This window comes from Cervus canadensis, chromosome 19, assembly GCF_019320065.1.
Source record: "Cervus canadensis isolate Bull #8, Minnesota chromosome 19, ASM1932006v1, whole genome shotgun sequence".
NCBI classification, from domain to species: domain Eukaryota; kingdom Metazoa; phylum Chordata; class Mammalia; order Artiodactyla; family Cervidae; genus Cervus; species Cervus canadensis.
The window spans coordinates 22883779-22898271 of NC_057404.1; the positions used below are offsets into that span (position 1 = coordinate 22883779).

The 14493-nt window shown below is 36.5% G+C and overlaps 1 protein-coding gene across 3 annotated transcripts in view; it reads left to right on the plus strand.

Moving 5' to 3' along the window:
• ADGRA3 (adhesion G protein-coupled receptor A3) overlaps positions 1-14493 on the plus strand; it is a 124302-nt gene that overhangs the window by 58822 nt on the left and 50987 nt on the right. For all 3 annotated transcript variants that reach the window (XM_043438198.1, XM_043438199.1, XM_043438200.1), the window contains exons 6-10: positions 70-230; positions 1869-2082; positions 6566-6730; positions 9308-9509; positions 10757-10912. In XM_043438198.1, the coding sequence (XP_043294133.1) occupies positions 70-230; positions 1869-2082; positions 6566-6730; positions 9308-9509; positions 10757-10912 (898 nt within the window). The remainder of the gene's footprint in view (positions 1-69; positions 231-1868; positions 2083-6565; positions 6731-9307; positions 9510-10756; positions 10913-14493) is intronic.

Genomic DNA, 14493 nt, shown 5'->3' on the forward strand with positions numbered 1-14493 from the left:
CCAACGTGAAGCAAAAGTGCAGTTTAATTCACTTGCCATCCTGTCTAAATTGCATTTTGTGTGCCGCAGAGAATTTCAGACTGAATATCTGCTGTGTGATTGTAACATACTGTGGATGCACCGCTGGGTAAAGGAGAGAAACATCACGGTGCGGGACACACGGTGTGTTTATCCCAAGTCTCTTCAGGCCCAGCCGGTCACAGGTGTGAAGCAGGAGTTGTTGACATGTGGTAAGGAAGAAAAACTGAGAAAGGGTCAGCTGTGTTTTACTTGCTGCCATGTGCTTCCTGACAAACTTCAGAATTCTTTTTATACATTGGAACTGATTGTAGCCATCAGTCTTCATGAATTTGATAATATTTAGTTTTTGTCAACAGTTAAGTCGGTTGGATGAAAAAATGTTTTTTTCAATTGGTATTTAAAGTTCTTAGGTTCTGAACAGCTTTCTTAATGAAATTCAATTTCAGTAAATAGTATAGATCTTCATACTTTCTAATAGCAAATCAGTGATTTGTTGATAGTACTAAAATCTCAGGATGCAATCATGCATTTTATTGATAGGGTATGAATTGATACAGCCTTTTTGAAGGGTGGCTTGGCAGTATATATCACTATTCTTAAGGAATTGATATAACTTGATAAAGCTAATTCTGCATGTAGGGCTTAATTCTTCAGAAATCATCAGCTTGTATGTAAATCTTCAGATTTTATATATGAACATATCTTAAATTCTGAAAAATAGGGCATTGGCTTACTTATGGCAGTCCATTCAATGAAATAGCGTAAAGCTGTTAAATCATGATTTTTCAAGAATATCTAAAGACTTGAGGGAAATAATACATTTACCATGTGTTTAATGAAAAACAAAACCCAGAAAAAACAAGAAACAGTCCTTAAAATGATAGAGGGAGCTTCTAGTTTTGTCTCTGTGCTTGGAAATAAACAACCCTATCAGTTTTTTCCTTTTATTGTCATCATTATTATTGTTTCACATGTGAAGTGTGCTCATGGAATTAAAGTTTTATGAAAAGAAATAATGTGTACACATATGAAATCACCTTGGTGTATACTTTAAATATCTTATAATTTTGTCAATTATACCTCCATAAAGCTGGGGGGAAAAAATGAAAAAACTAAAAGAAAAAAAACAACATACTTACATTCTTATCACTCATAGGTAGCAAAGATACCTTGGTGTACATAACAGTTTTCTACCTTTTTATTATGTTTTATCCAAAATACCATACTCTGTTATTTTGTATTGTTTTTAAACTTGAAATAATGTAAACTTATTTTCTCATCATATTGATATGAAAGATGTATACCAATTCATTTATATATATATATATATGTAGCCATAACTTTTATTTTTTCATTATAGGGATATAGCCACAATAATTTCCTTATTACTGCATATATAGGTTGTTAATTTCTCACTCCATAAACATGAACAAGATGAATTTCCTTACGTACATCTTTACGTATTAGCTATTTAGGATAGCTTGCTACTAAAAGTAGAATTATTGTGTTAGAGACTGAATATTTTAAAGGCTTTTAGTGAGCCATGATATTTGTGTACGTTTTTGCATATGTAGTTTAAGATTTCCCTTTTATTTTTCTTATTGGAAAGAAATATATCAGCTTTGTAAAAGTGACATGAAATGGTTTAATTTTAATTTTAGTTAATGGTGTTTCCATCTTGGATCCTCTTAATTCAGCAACATCTTTGTTGATGGTAAAACTAGAATGCTGGTTATTGAGGAATATGTTTTTCCATTTTTAAGATTTCAATTAGAACTTCTATAATTTTAAGTTCTGTAGTGTGAATATAGGATTTGTTTACTGAGTCTTTATTCCACTGTCTCCAGATCCTCCCCTTGAATTACCATCTTTCTACATGACTCCGTCTCATCGTCAAGTTGTATTTGAAGGAGACAGCCTTCCTTTCCAGTGCATGGCGTCATATATCGATCAAGACATGCAAGTGTTATGGTATCAGGATGGGCGGATAGTCGAAACTGATGAATCGCAAGGTATCTTTGTTGAAAAGAACATGATTCACAACTGCTCATTGATTGCAAGGTAAACTTTTTTAGATGAGGAATTGTCTCTGTAGATTTTATTTATCATCTCAGGAATTGTAATGTTTAGTTGGAATTTAATATTTTACCTTTTTGCATTTAAAAGGCAAATGTCTGACATTTCTTTTTCTGATTGTTATTTATTTTCAAAAGTTAAATAGGCATCTTTTCCATCTAGTTTTGGAGGGGAAAAAAGCATAAGGTAGAAGGGAAACACTTTATAAGTTGGAGACATTTTGTTTAAAGTTTTAAGAGGAAAAAATGTAAACTTTTTTTTTTAACCAAACTTAATTTCCAATAATTTCCTGCTGCTTTTAATAAGCTCGGAATTTCACTTTTAGGAATCAGCTAATTTTTACTGTCTTATGATTGATGTTGCATTTTAAGATACTGCCTTTTTTCATCCTGTTAGTATAAAACAGTATACCACCTGTTAACCTCATGTTTGGTGCAAGTGCCACAATAGTTAGTTCGAAGAAGTTAAAGTACAAAAAACAGGATAAAAATAAATATGTTATCACTCATTGTATTTTATTTTGGTGATATGTTAATCTGCAGGCATTGAATTTTCTTTTTCCTTCTTTCTGCCTCTGTCTCTGATTATCTCTCCAAGCCTTTTCTGTGTTTCTTTCTTTCCTTTTTATCAATTTGATGAAGTTAGACCTCAACTTGAATATTTAAGGATAGAGCTATGATTTCTCAACTTTCTACTGAGGCACTTTGTGTAGTATTACCAAAGTACCATGAAAAAACAACCAAAAAACTAATAGTTCTCTGAGTTCAGACTCAGGTCTGGGAATTTTGAGGTTTGAATATTGTATTTCATAATTTCTCTTTCTCTTCTGAGATTTTCTTAGAAGCATATTTTGATTTATGCTTTGAACTTTTATAGTAGAAACCCTTAAATCCTTGCCTCTTATTTTAGTATCTGGGTCACATGGGGGTCATCACCCTGCTTATTTTTTATGAATATGGTTTATATTTTCTACTTTAAAAAGTATTATTTATATGTCTGGTAATGTGGGATTGTATCCTACATATTGTGAATGATTTGCTGTGGAGAAGCTGACAAAGTACACCTTATGGGACAAATCTAGCCTGTGAATTTTTTTTTATAGTTTTAAATAGTTACCTTTCAAATGGTTACACAGATACCTTCAGTATTACTTCTTGGTCAGCAAAACCTGAAGTATTTACTTTGTGGCCTTCAAAGAAAACGTTTGCTGAACCCTGACTCTGAATTCTTTTGTATTCTTCTCAAAGACCGCTGATTTTGTTTCATTGAGCAATTAACTTTCGGTTAAGCTCAAACTCCTAGATCTGGCTTTTGTATGGTAGGCAGCCACTGAAATCTGGGTGGTGTTTGCCCTGTCTGCATGTAGGTCAGGGATCAGTTAAAAACTGGGTAAATTGTATATGCACAAGTTTGGGCTTTTAGCCAGGCTCCTTTTACCTCTGTCCTTTGATTTTTCAACCACTCAGATTTTGAGTTTCTATTTGAATAATGCCTGCCCTTGGGCAAAAGTCATTAAAAAAAATTTCCTGGTTACTCCCCAGTGCCAGTCTCTTCTTCCTAAAGTCAGTTTCTTTTTGGCTTCTGCTGGCTTTGGATCACTCGCCTGTGTTCACATGGTTGCCGTACTGTAGTTTGTCTCCAGCTTATAGCTGTTAATTGTAGGGAGTGTGGTTTGATAGGAACCAAGAAAGGAATGGCAGTCCACGCCAGTATTGTTGCCTGGAGAATTCCGGGACAGAGGAGCCTGGAAGGCTGCAGTCCATGGGGTCGCAAAGAGTCAGACATGACTGAGCGACTTCGTTTTCACTTTCACAACAGTAAAGCTTTAAAAATGTCTGAATAAAAGCTTTAATTTATTTTTTAAAATTTTACTGTAGTTAATTTATAGTGCTGTGTTAATTTCTGCTATAGAGCAAAGTGCCTCAGTTATATATATATATGAATATACTTTTTCAGATGCTTTTCCATTATGGTTCATCACAGGATATTGAATATAATTCCAAGAGCTTCAATCTAGGCTTCTTAAATTTTGTAACAAGTAACAAGATTTACTTTATAAATTCATTTCTGTAAGTCATGTTTAACTTAATCTAAATTCCTTTAGCATTAAAAAAGAATTAATTCAAAGGATAGTAACTTCGCATAACATTTTTTTGTTGGTAGTAATACTTACCAAAGTGAAAGTCTTTCATATGAAGACTGGAAAGTCCTTTACCCGGAGTTAGCTCCAGAATAATAGAAAGTAGTGGGAGAAGGAAATATGTGGTTATTGGATTGGTTAACTTTATAGACCTCTCGATTCTTCATTGGTCTTTGCGTGTCGTTGGGCCTTCATTAGTGAGAACTGGAGTTTGTATTTTTACTGCTCACTGAAACTGAAGCTACCCCTTGTCCTTAAATCTCCTAACGTGTTGTGTTGAGGATTCTTGAAAAGTTTATTCTGCTAATTGGTTTTAGACATTGAAGGTATTGCTGAAAGTTATCTTTAAATAATGTTAGGACCATTTTCCCCAGAGGGTGTGCTGACATGCTCTGGGATACTGCGGTGAGCGTACAGAGGTGCTGTGGGGTATTTTGAGTGTTTGAGCATAGTGATAACTGGACATTTGGGGACATCTCACAGCTACCAGCTCCAGGCAGTTAGGGTGTTGACATTACATCATGCTGCATCCCTTTGGTTTGTGTCATCTTAGATACTGGTATTTTGACAATTACTGTGGTGCAAAACAAGTACTGTATGAAAATCATTTTGGAACAAGAAATAGAGATATCATTGTCTGATCTGTATCTGATTAATTTTGGAGTGCTCAGTAAGCATGCACAACCCATTAGGAAGCAGTTGTGATTATGTAAGAATGAAATATTTATTTTAAATTGATTTTTTTTTAATGGCTACTAAGGTATTAGGACGTATATACACAGTTTTAGGACGTATAGTCATTGCAGTCACCGTAGGTGTTTCTTTTAGGCTAGAGGCACTGTGAAAGTTATTCTAGTTATGAAGGTACCATGAACTGAGAAAATATGGGGACTTCTGGTTTAGAGAATGCTTTTTATTGCCCAGAATTTTTATATACTTTTTCTTGGTTCAGTAGAGTCATATAAAGTAGAATTCCAGTTGACAGAGTTTTGGTTATTTAAATTTAATGTCAAACTCTGCCGTGTCATTTTACCTTGAATATATTTATTTCAATGTGTTAATTTGTTTAACTTAGTAAAGATGATAAACATTTTATTTGGTTCAGAATCACAGTCCCTCAAAGTCTTTATTAGAGCATTTATTGTTGTGTAAGCCATTAATGATTTAAGAAGCTACAAAAATGTGTATTAACTTCAAGGCATTCTTTAGTGAGTTAATTAAAATGATACATGCTTTATGTGTAATGATTTATCTGTATCTACATAAAAGCAAAGTATCGTAGATCATGTTGGGTGGAATAAAGGTTAATTGAAGATTCTGCCATTTGCTCTTTAATTAATAAGTTTTATATTAGAGAATTATGATGTCATCTTGAAAGTTGAATTTTCTGACAGCTGTTCAGAAATATAGCTGTTATTATAAGTTGAAGTATACTTTTAAATGAAAAGATACTTTTTTAAAAGCCTTAATTGGTAATTTATTAAATCTTTTTAGAGACTTGATAGCTTTTCACCCCTTTTCCATATTTCATTTTAAATATTAATTACACATTTTATATTATTCTACTTCATGCTTGAATATTTTCCTTAGAATCTGAAAAGGTAGATGTAACTTGGAAACTTCTCCATTAGTTTTTTTAATTGTTTTATCTTTTTTCTTCTTTTTTTTATTGCAGTGTAGTTGATTTACAATGTTGTGTTAGTTTCAGGTGTACAACAAGGTGATTCACTTATACCTCTGTGTATATATATATTTTCCAGATTCTTTTCCCTTATAGGTTGTTACAAACTATTGAGTAAACTATTGCTATACACTAGGTCCTTGTTGGTTACCTGTTTCATGTATAGTAGTAGGTATATGTTAATCCCAAACTCAATTTATCCCTCTTCCCTCCTTTCCCTTTGAGAACCAAAAGTTTGTTTTCTATGTCTGTGGGTCTGTTTCCGTTTTTATCCCTCATATGTGAGATCTAAAGGAAAAGATAGGAACGAACTTGGACGCAAAGCGGAAAGCACACGGCCTCTCCGTTAGTCTTGCTGAAGGCAGTGCCGTGATGCTTCTGTCTGGCTCTCGGTTTCCCTCCGTGGCGTGGCCCGCTCTGCCTTTTCTTGGAGTCTCGGTGCCACTGCCCTCCATTCATTCTTACGTTACAGCTCTTGACTTGGCTGAAGCACTTAAACGGAGGGATCATTTTTTTAATTCATTTTTATCTAGGAAGCGCTTAGCCTCCAGTGCACATTCATGTTTGCTAAATGCATGATCGAAGAGCACGTTGTCTCCCTTCTTGCCTAACCATATTTTCTCTCTTTAAACTCTTTCTTCATGCAGTGCCCTAACCATTTCTAATATTCAGGCTGGATCGACTGGAAATTGGGGCTGCCACGTCCAGACCAAACGTGGGAACAATACAAGAACCGTGGATATTGTGGTCTTAGAGAGCTCTGCGCAGTACTGTCCTCCTGAGAGGGTGGTGAACAATAAAGGGGATTTCAGGTCAGTGACTTGGAGAGTGCTGAAAGGGGCTGATTTGCCCCAATTCTTTTTATTCTCAAAGGCATAGATGTATGTAATTGGTCTCCTGTCGTCAGTAAGGATTTGAGAAATGTATTCACATGTATATCCTTATATATCTAAGGACTACTCTTTAAAATGGTGATTTCAGAATCATTTATGGAGACTAAAAGTAAGAACAGGTGCCTGAACTTTATCTCAGATCTACTGATTGATGAGTCTCTGAAGGTTGAGCCAGAAGTGTTTATTTTTATTTTGTACTTTTGTTGTAGTAGTTAAGAACCACGATTTTAGGAAACATTTTGGAAATTCCACTCAAATAGTGTGAAATTCAGACAGATTAACAGCATTTCCTGTTTCTAAGGGGATTTTTTTTGGATGGCCTTTGGAAGGTTTTGTTGTGTTAATTCAGTTTTAACTGCAGACAGTTGGTAGACATTGTACTTAGCAGAAACACACACCCAATTTCCCTCCCCTGTTTGGTTCTTCTGGCAATTAAACAAGGGGACTTTGAGAAATGAAAGCTGTTGGGTGGCCTGAAAGCTGGGAAGCCACTGGTGCTGGACTATGTTAGGATAAGCAGACTGAGTTAAATGCTGTGTTTTTGTTTTTGTTTTTGTAGTAGAAAGTTTAGAATTTGTAAGCGATAACAACTTTTACTTTAGACTCCCCTTACTTTCAAAGTTGCTTTAAAACATTATGTTTAAACTTATTTATCTAAAATGCTTTATGTTCAGAATTTTAATAATCAGTTTATAGTTAATATAAATGAAGAGAAATATGTAGCTCTTTAAAGCAGCATAGAGATTTTTGAATACACAGTTTACACTGTCTGTGATTGGTATCACTGCTGCCTTGTGGCTGTAAGTCTGATTTTTAAGGATAAGAAAAAAACTCTTTGTTGTTATTCTTTCAAGTCCAAGGTGAAGAAACAATAACAACTTTAGCTCAGCTAGTTCTTCATTGATTTTTTTTTTTAAATTGCCTTTTGACATTCCTTTCTCCTCCCCCATTTAAAATTTTTCTGGATATGAGTGTGTGGAAATCATAATTTATTGTTGCCAACAGGTAAGTCTTTTATGTGGATTAACTGTTAACTTGTAATACTTTTGCAGTATACTTTGAAGTGAAATAGATACCATTTGTTAATTTTGTTACATTCAATGCCTTTATTAAATAATCATAGTATATTTTCTATTTATGCTGTATTGTCTGTCTTTACTCGTAGTTTTGGAGTGTTTTCATTTTTAAAAATAGAAGAAGGATTTGTTTAACTGATTAATGAACTATTTATTTTTTGACACTCCTTAAGATATAATACAGTTAGAACTTCCACTGCATTAATAAGATTTAGTTTAGCATTGCTTAATCTATTTATAAAGTTTTTGATAATGCATTCCATTTTGGTGTGGCTGATATTATAATTTAGAAGTTCATATGTTGTAAGTCATCTGTAGCTTTTATTAAATACATTATTTTTCTTCCCAGTTTTGGAGAAATAGAGCTCAAATAGCAAAGATTTCTCCCAGTCCAGTTAGTGCTGATTTCACGCCAGCAGGTTGGTGTAGTCACTTGCCCAGTACCTATGCAATTTATCTGGGCTTCAGTCAGATAAATTCGGTTGTATATGTTATTGGAAGTTTTTAAGACCACCCCCAAGTGCAAAAGTTTGTTGAAAGGACTCACAGGACTCAGCATGCAGCTGTGGTCACAGCTCAGATGTAATGATGTAGTAATATACCTAGCCGGATAATAAGGGAAAAGACACAGATGGATTCTGGGGCGATCAGTGTGGAAGTTCTTGATTATCTCTGCCTCCCAGGAGGCTCATGCAGAGCTTACTCCTCCTCCAGCCTTGAAAAGGCAGCAGCCTCTGTATAGTGTTTCTGCCCAGGGAAGCCCATTCGAGTCTCAGCATCCAAAACTCCTGTTGGGAAATGTTCGTAAAGGCAACCTCTGTCTATCTCATTCCAAAATTTCAGACCCCCAGGATGAAAGCAGGTGCTCAGCGCACACCATATGGCTTCCCCAGACTGTCTAGGTAAAGTGAATCACTCTTACCAGTTAACTGTGAACACAAAAAGCCCCAAATTCCTGGGTGCCAACGAAGGGCCAGCATTGCCGGCCGGCCTCTTTAAGGATGTCAGTCCTTTCTGCAAGTATACTAACTCTCTGTGAAAGGCCAAATTCTATTCATATTGGAAAAGATTCTGACCTTATATACCTAATGGTTATATAAGCCAATGATAAGTAACAGTAAGTAAAGAAACAAGACCATTTGGTGCACCATTTTTCTTTTCTGCTTGATAAGGTACAATTTCCGTGTTTATATTTGGAATATTTTAGGAAAATATTCTGTTATGGCATTAAAAAATTTATTCAGCGGATAGCTTACAATGGTTTTAGTTCATTTTAACTTTTTTTGTTTTTGTCTTTTTTATTAGAGGAGTATTGTTTCTCCTTGATTTTCCTCTGAGTCTGCGTGACGTGTCCTGATCCTTGATTTCCCCCGCTGTTACTTGTCTCAGTGTAGGTTCTCTTGTGTCTTCGTCTCCCTAGGTGGCCCAGAACGCTGGCGGGCATCACCGCGTACCTGCAGTGTACTCGGAACGCCCACGGCAGTGGGATCTACCCTGGGAACGCCCAGGACGAGAGAAAGGCCTGGCGCAGATGTGATCGAGGGGGCTTTTGGGCGGATGATGATTACTCCCGCTGCCAGTATGCGAACGATGTCACTAGAGTTCTCTATATGTTTAATCAGGTAACTGGAAAGTCTTCAGGTCTGCTGAGGTTGCTAATAAGACGTGGTGCTCACACCAAATACATACTTTTTTTTTTTTTTACTACTAGTGTAGCGTAAGGATTTGGTGTCTGTGCTTTCCTGGACTGTGCCTTGGGGATCAGACCTGTTCTTCTCAACCAGTATCCAGGGCCCTCTCCGGCATTACTCTTCCTTTCCAGGCATGGCCTGGCTTTATGCCTTTACTTGAATGCCTTGTCATCTGTATCCCCAAACAGAATCCCAACCATTCTTCAAGAGCACCCGGGAGGCCCCCTCTTCAGTTCCTTTTACAATCTCTTTGTCACAAGAGATCCCTGTTATGCTGTCCGTTTAGCACGCCTTGTCTCATCTCTGCTTCTCTGTCTTTTTTTAAACCTTAGCCGAATATAAGCACCTGGCAGGTGGTTTCTTTTACACATTTTCTGACGCCTCTTTGCACCTGATCTACACTTTTTGTAATGATTGGTGCTGGGTTGTGTTTAAGTCAATAATAAACAAATGTAAAACATCACAGGCCATGCATGGCAGTACAGATAAGTACTAAGTAAGTGGTTCGTACTCCCAAGTGGCAGGAGTTCCAGGGGAAATACTGATCCCTCCTGGCTGGAATACTTGGGAAAGGTGTTACTAGGCAATTGGAATTGAATATATATAGGATTTAGATAGATAGAGATGAAGAGATGGTGCAGGCTGTGTCCCTGATTTTTCTTTTTCTTTTTAAACGTTTAACTTTGTTTATTTTTATCTTTTGGCTGTGCTGTAGCATGTGAGATCTTAGTTCCCTGACCAGGGATCAAACCCACATCCCCTGCACTAGAAGCACAGCCTTAATCACTGGACCACCAGGGAGGTCCCTCCCTGATGTGTTTCTATGTATTGTTTTATTTCATTCTAAGTTAAAAAATGAAAATTCCTTCAGTTAGTTTCCAATAAAATTTGTCTTCTCAGTTTTGGAAAAAGCATTTTAGAAAGGTCATAGTGAATCGGTGATAAAGAGTTTTGAAATTGCCATGTTTTGAAATGCAAAGGTAAAATGCAATGTGGGAGACCTGGGTTCGATCCCTGGGTTGGGAAGATCCCCTGGAGAAGGGAAAGGCTACCCACTCCAGTATTCTGGCCTGGAGAATTCCATGGACTATACAGTCCATGGTGTCCCAAAGAGTCGGACACGACTGAGCGACTTTCACTTCACTTGCTAAGTACTTCTTTTTGCCTTTTTAATACAGATGCCCCTCAATCTTACCAACGCTGTGGCTACAGCCCGACAATTATTAGCTTACACTGTGGAAGCAGCCAACTTCTCGGACAAGATGGATGTTATATTTGTGGCTGAAATGATAGAGAAATTTGGAAGATTTACCAAAGAGGAAAAATCAAAAGAGGTATTTTCTGGTTCAGATTTGTAGCAGATAGTATGTCAGCAAATGGTTGTGTGATAGAGCTGACTCTATTTTTAAAGCTTATTTATGTTTCCTGTATTTGAACTAAATATACCTTTTAATTTCCAAAATTGTCATTGAGAAACCTATGCTCCCATCTGTCATGTGGACTTGTTGGGAGAAATAGAGGTGGATTGTTATTTCTTGGAAATAAGGTACCAGGGTAGGGCAGAACCAGCCCATGAGAAGGCAGCTTTTTCTGCATCCATGGTATGTGTGAGTCAGGCTGCATCTCTCAGGCTGCCTGGGATTTCCCTTCTCCCCACTGGTGTGTTTTCATCCTTCTTTGTTTTTTTTTAAATCACCACTTAAATTTATTGGTTGAAGAAATCTTTGTATGCTTAACAATTTACAATAAGTAGAATCTTTTTTGTTCTTTTATTTATTTTTTAAATTTAATTTTAAATTAGAGAAAATGTAAGACTATTTTAGCACTTTTAAAACAAAATTCCAAATGATTAAGATACACGAGGCATGAAAATTTATAGTGACTTTAAAAACGGGCCATGTTAAAGCTATGAATTCCTGTCCACATGATACCCTTTAGGCGAAGACATTGACAACTACTGTTTTCAGAATGAGTGAGCAGCAAATAATGTTTTGAATAAGTTTTTAGCTGCAGATTAACATATTCTTAAACTTTATTTCCAGCCAGGTGAGAGCTTTATATAAACTGTTTCTCTTGTGATGGAATCACATAAAAATGAATTTTAGAGCTAGAATAAACCTAGATTAGGTCATACACTGAAGCCTAAAGAAAATTAAATAATTTACCTAAGGTTTTAGAGCTAAATTGTGCAGGGCTGAAAACAACCCAAGAACTTTGGCTGTCTAATCCAGCAGTTTTCAACTGTATTACATTTACTTTCTAGAAGAGCTTTGCTCTGTCATGGTATTCCAAAAGTACTGTGGGGAAAACACTTGACTAAACAAAGTCTTAATATATTTCTTTATGTGGGGCATCTCAGATTCATCAATGTGCTAAAAGATGATATTGGTTTGGCCAAGAAGTTCATTCAGCTTTTTACGCACAGTGGTATGGAAAAACCCAAACAAACTTTTTGGCCAACCCAATAATATCCCTTGTTTCTCTACATAATTAAACCAAGGGAATTTTTCGCATGTGGTATCTATTAATACCTTGCATTTTGGTGATAAGTTTTGAAATTGCGGCTCTAATACATTAGGCACTTTATTTGATGTAGTGTAGCTGATAAAGAAAATAGTGACATGTTTATAAATGGCATTCAGGACACCAGACCACTTAATGATGACATGGCATTTCACAGCTGTTATCTGAACTTTGGACCTTAATTTCCTAATGAATTGTTCCCTTGCTTGATTGTGTCCTTGGGCCATAGCCCGCTTCCCATGATGAATTTTTCTGGTGCTGGGAGGAGCCGTGTGAATCCTGGCCCTGTGGTAATCCTGCTTTCCCTTGTTGAGTATAATCACATGTTGCCACCCACTTGATTAGAAGTCATTCATGGAGGCGGATGTTTCAGGTCACTAGAGTAATTGGAATGGCATTTGGAATTTGGACATAGGGAAAGGTCCTATCATCCTGTGATAGACTGAAGTTTATCCCCTTGCCGCCCTGTTCTGCTGTGAAGGACTTCTGTACACCTCCCAGCTCGGGAGCAGCAGTGTGATGCCCTGAGGTGTACATTTCATTGTGTTGCTGCTGTGAGGGAAGAATGGTCTGGATCTTTGTTGCTTTGTCATATTCTTAGGGGGAAGCATCTTGTTGAGGATTGGAAGTGGACCTGGTTTGTGAGTTACTAATCATGGACCCTTTATTTTTAAAATGAGACATGATGCTTGCCCTGTTTAACTTGCAGAGTGTACGCAAGTGAGAAAATATAGGTGAAACTATTTTTATCATTGCAAAGCTAGGATATACTTTTTATAGGGTTAGAAAATTAGCATTCTTTTTGTGCGTGTGAGGAATTTTGTGCGTGTGAGTTATTTATTTATTTTAATTGAAGTTGAGTTGATGTGCAATACTGTATGTTACAGATGAACAACATGCAGGTGCAGTTCAGTCACTCAGTCGTGTCTGACTCTTTGCAGCCCCACGGACTGCAGCGCGCCAGGCTTCCCTGTCCATCACCAGCTCCTGGAGCTTGCTGACTCATGTCCATCAAGTCAGTTAGGCCATCCAAACATCTCATTCTCTGTCGTCCCCTTCTCTTGCCTTCAGTCTTTCCCAGCATCAGGGTCTTTTCCAGTGAGTCAGTTCTTCGCATCAGGTGGCCAACATATTAGAGCTTCAACTTCAACATCAATCCTTCCAATGAATATTCAGGACCGATTTCCTTTAGGATTGACTGGTTTGATCTTGTAGTTCAAGGGACTCAAAGTCCTCTCCAACACCACAGTTCAAAAGCATTAATTCTTTGGCACCCAGTTTTCTTTATGGTCCAACTCTCACATCCATACATGACTACTGGAAAAACCATAGCTTTGACTGTACGGACATTTGTTGTATATATACAACACAGCCATTCACAATTTCTTTTTTTTTTTAAAAAAAGACATTTTTATTTATTTGGCTGCATAGAGTTTTAGTTGTGGCATGTGGGATCTAGTTCCCTGACCAGGGATCGAACCCAGCCCCCCTGTATCAGGAACGCAGAGTCTTAGCCACTGGACCACCAGGGAATTCCCACAATTTCTTTTTTTTTAATTTACTTATTTTAATTGGAGGATAATTACTTTACAATATGGTGATGGTTTTTGCCATATATCAACATAAATCGGCCATAGGCTTACATGTGTCCCCTATGAAAAGTAATATTCTTATGGTCTCAGAAGCTGAGAGAGAAGTCCTTTAAAAAAAAATCACCAGACTGCTTTAGTTACTTATCTAAAAACTTAATTTGAAGGAGATTGTTGTCACTGTCACTGGCTGACGTAGAAGGTGGAATTTTAACTATCTTTGGAAACAAATGATGGAAACCTATTAAGTATAAATAGAAAACCAGACAGTTATTCAGGATTGAGCAATCGAGATATAAATGTGCTGCTACCTTTGATGCAGTGACAGACATTTGATTTTTGGGAGCTTAAAATTGCAGGCCAAAGCTTTCCCTGTTTATTGCTATGTTAAGAAGAAATCATAAGGCTTAAGGGCTCCATTTTAAGTTAATTAACACTGCATAAAATTATGCTAAGGTATCTTAAAATGCATATAGCATAATTGGACAATTAAATTGATTTTTTGTATTATATCCAAAAAGTTGTTGTGCTGTGGAGTTTTTCATAAACAACCTGTGATTGAGTCTAGCCAACACCAACACAAGCTGGTACTCTTGTTGTCTTAGCATGGGTGCTGAAAACTATCAAACTGCCAGATCTAAATGAGGTATTTACCGGGTCTTTTAAAAAGAGCTGAAGGTTATCTGTCAGATAGTGTGTGTTCCATATTTACTGTAGTGATTTCTCTTATGAAAACAAACATATATCCGTTTTAAAAGATGAGAACATTTATGAAGATTAGAGTTAGTTATGTGTTATAGTTT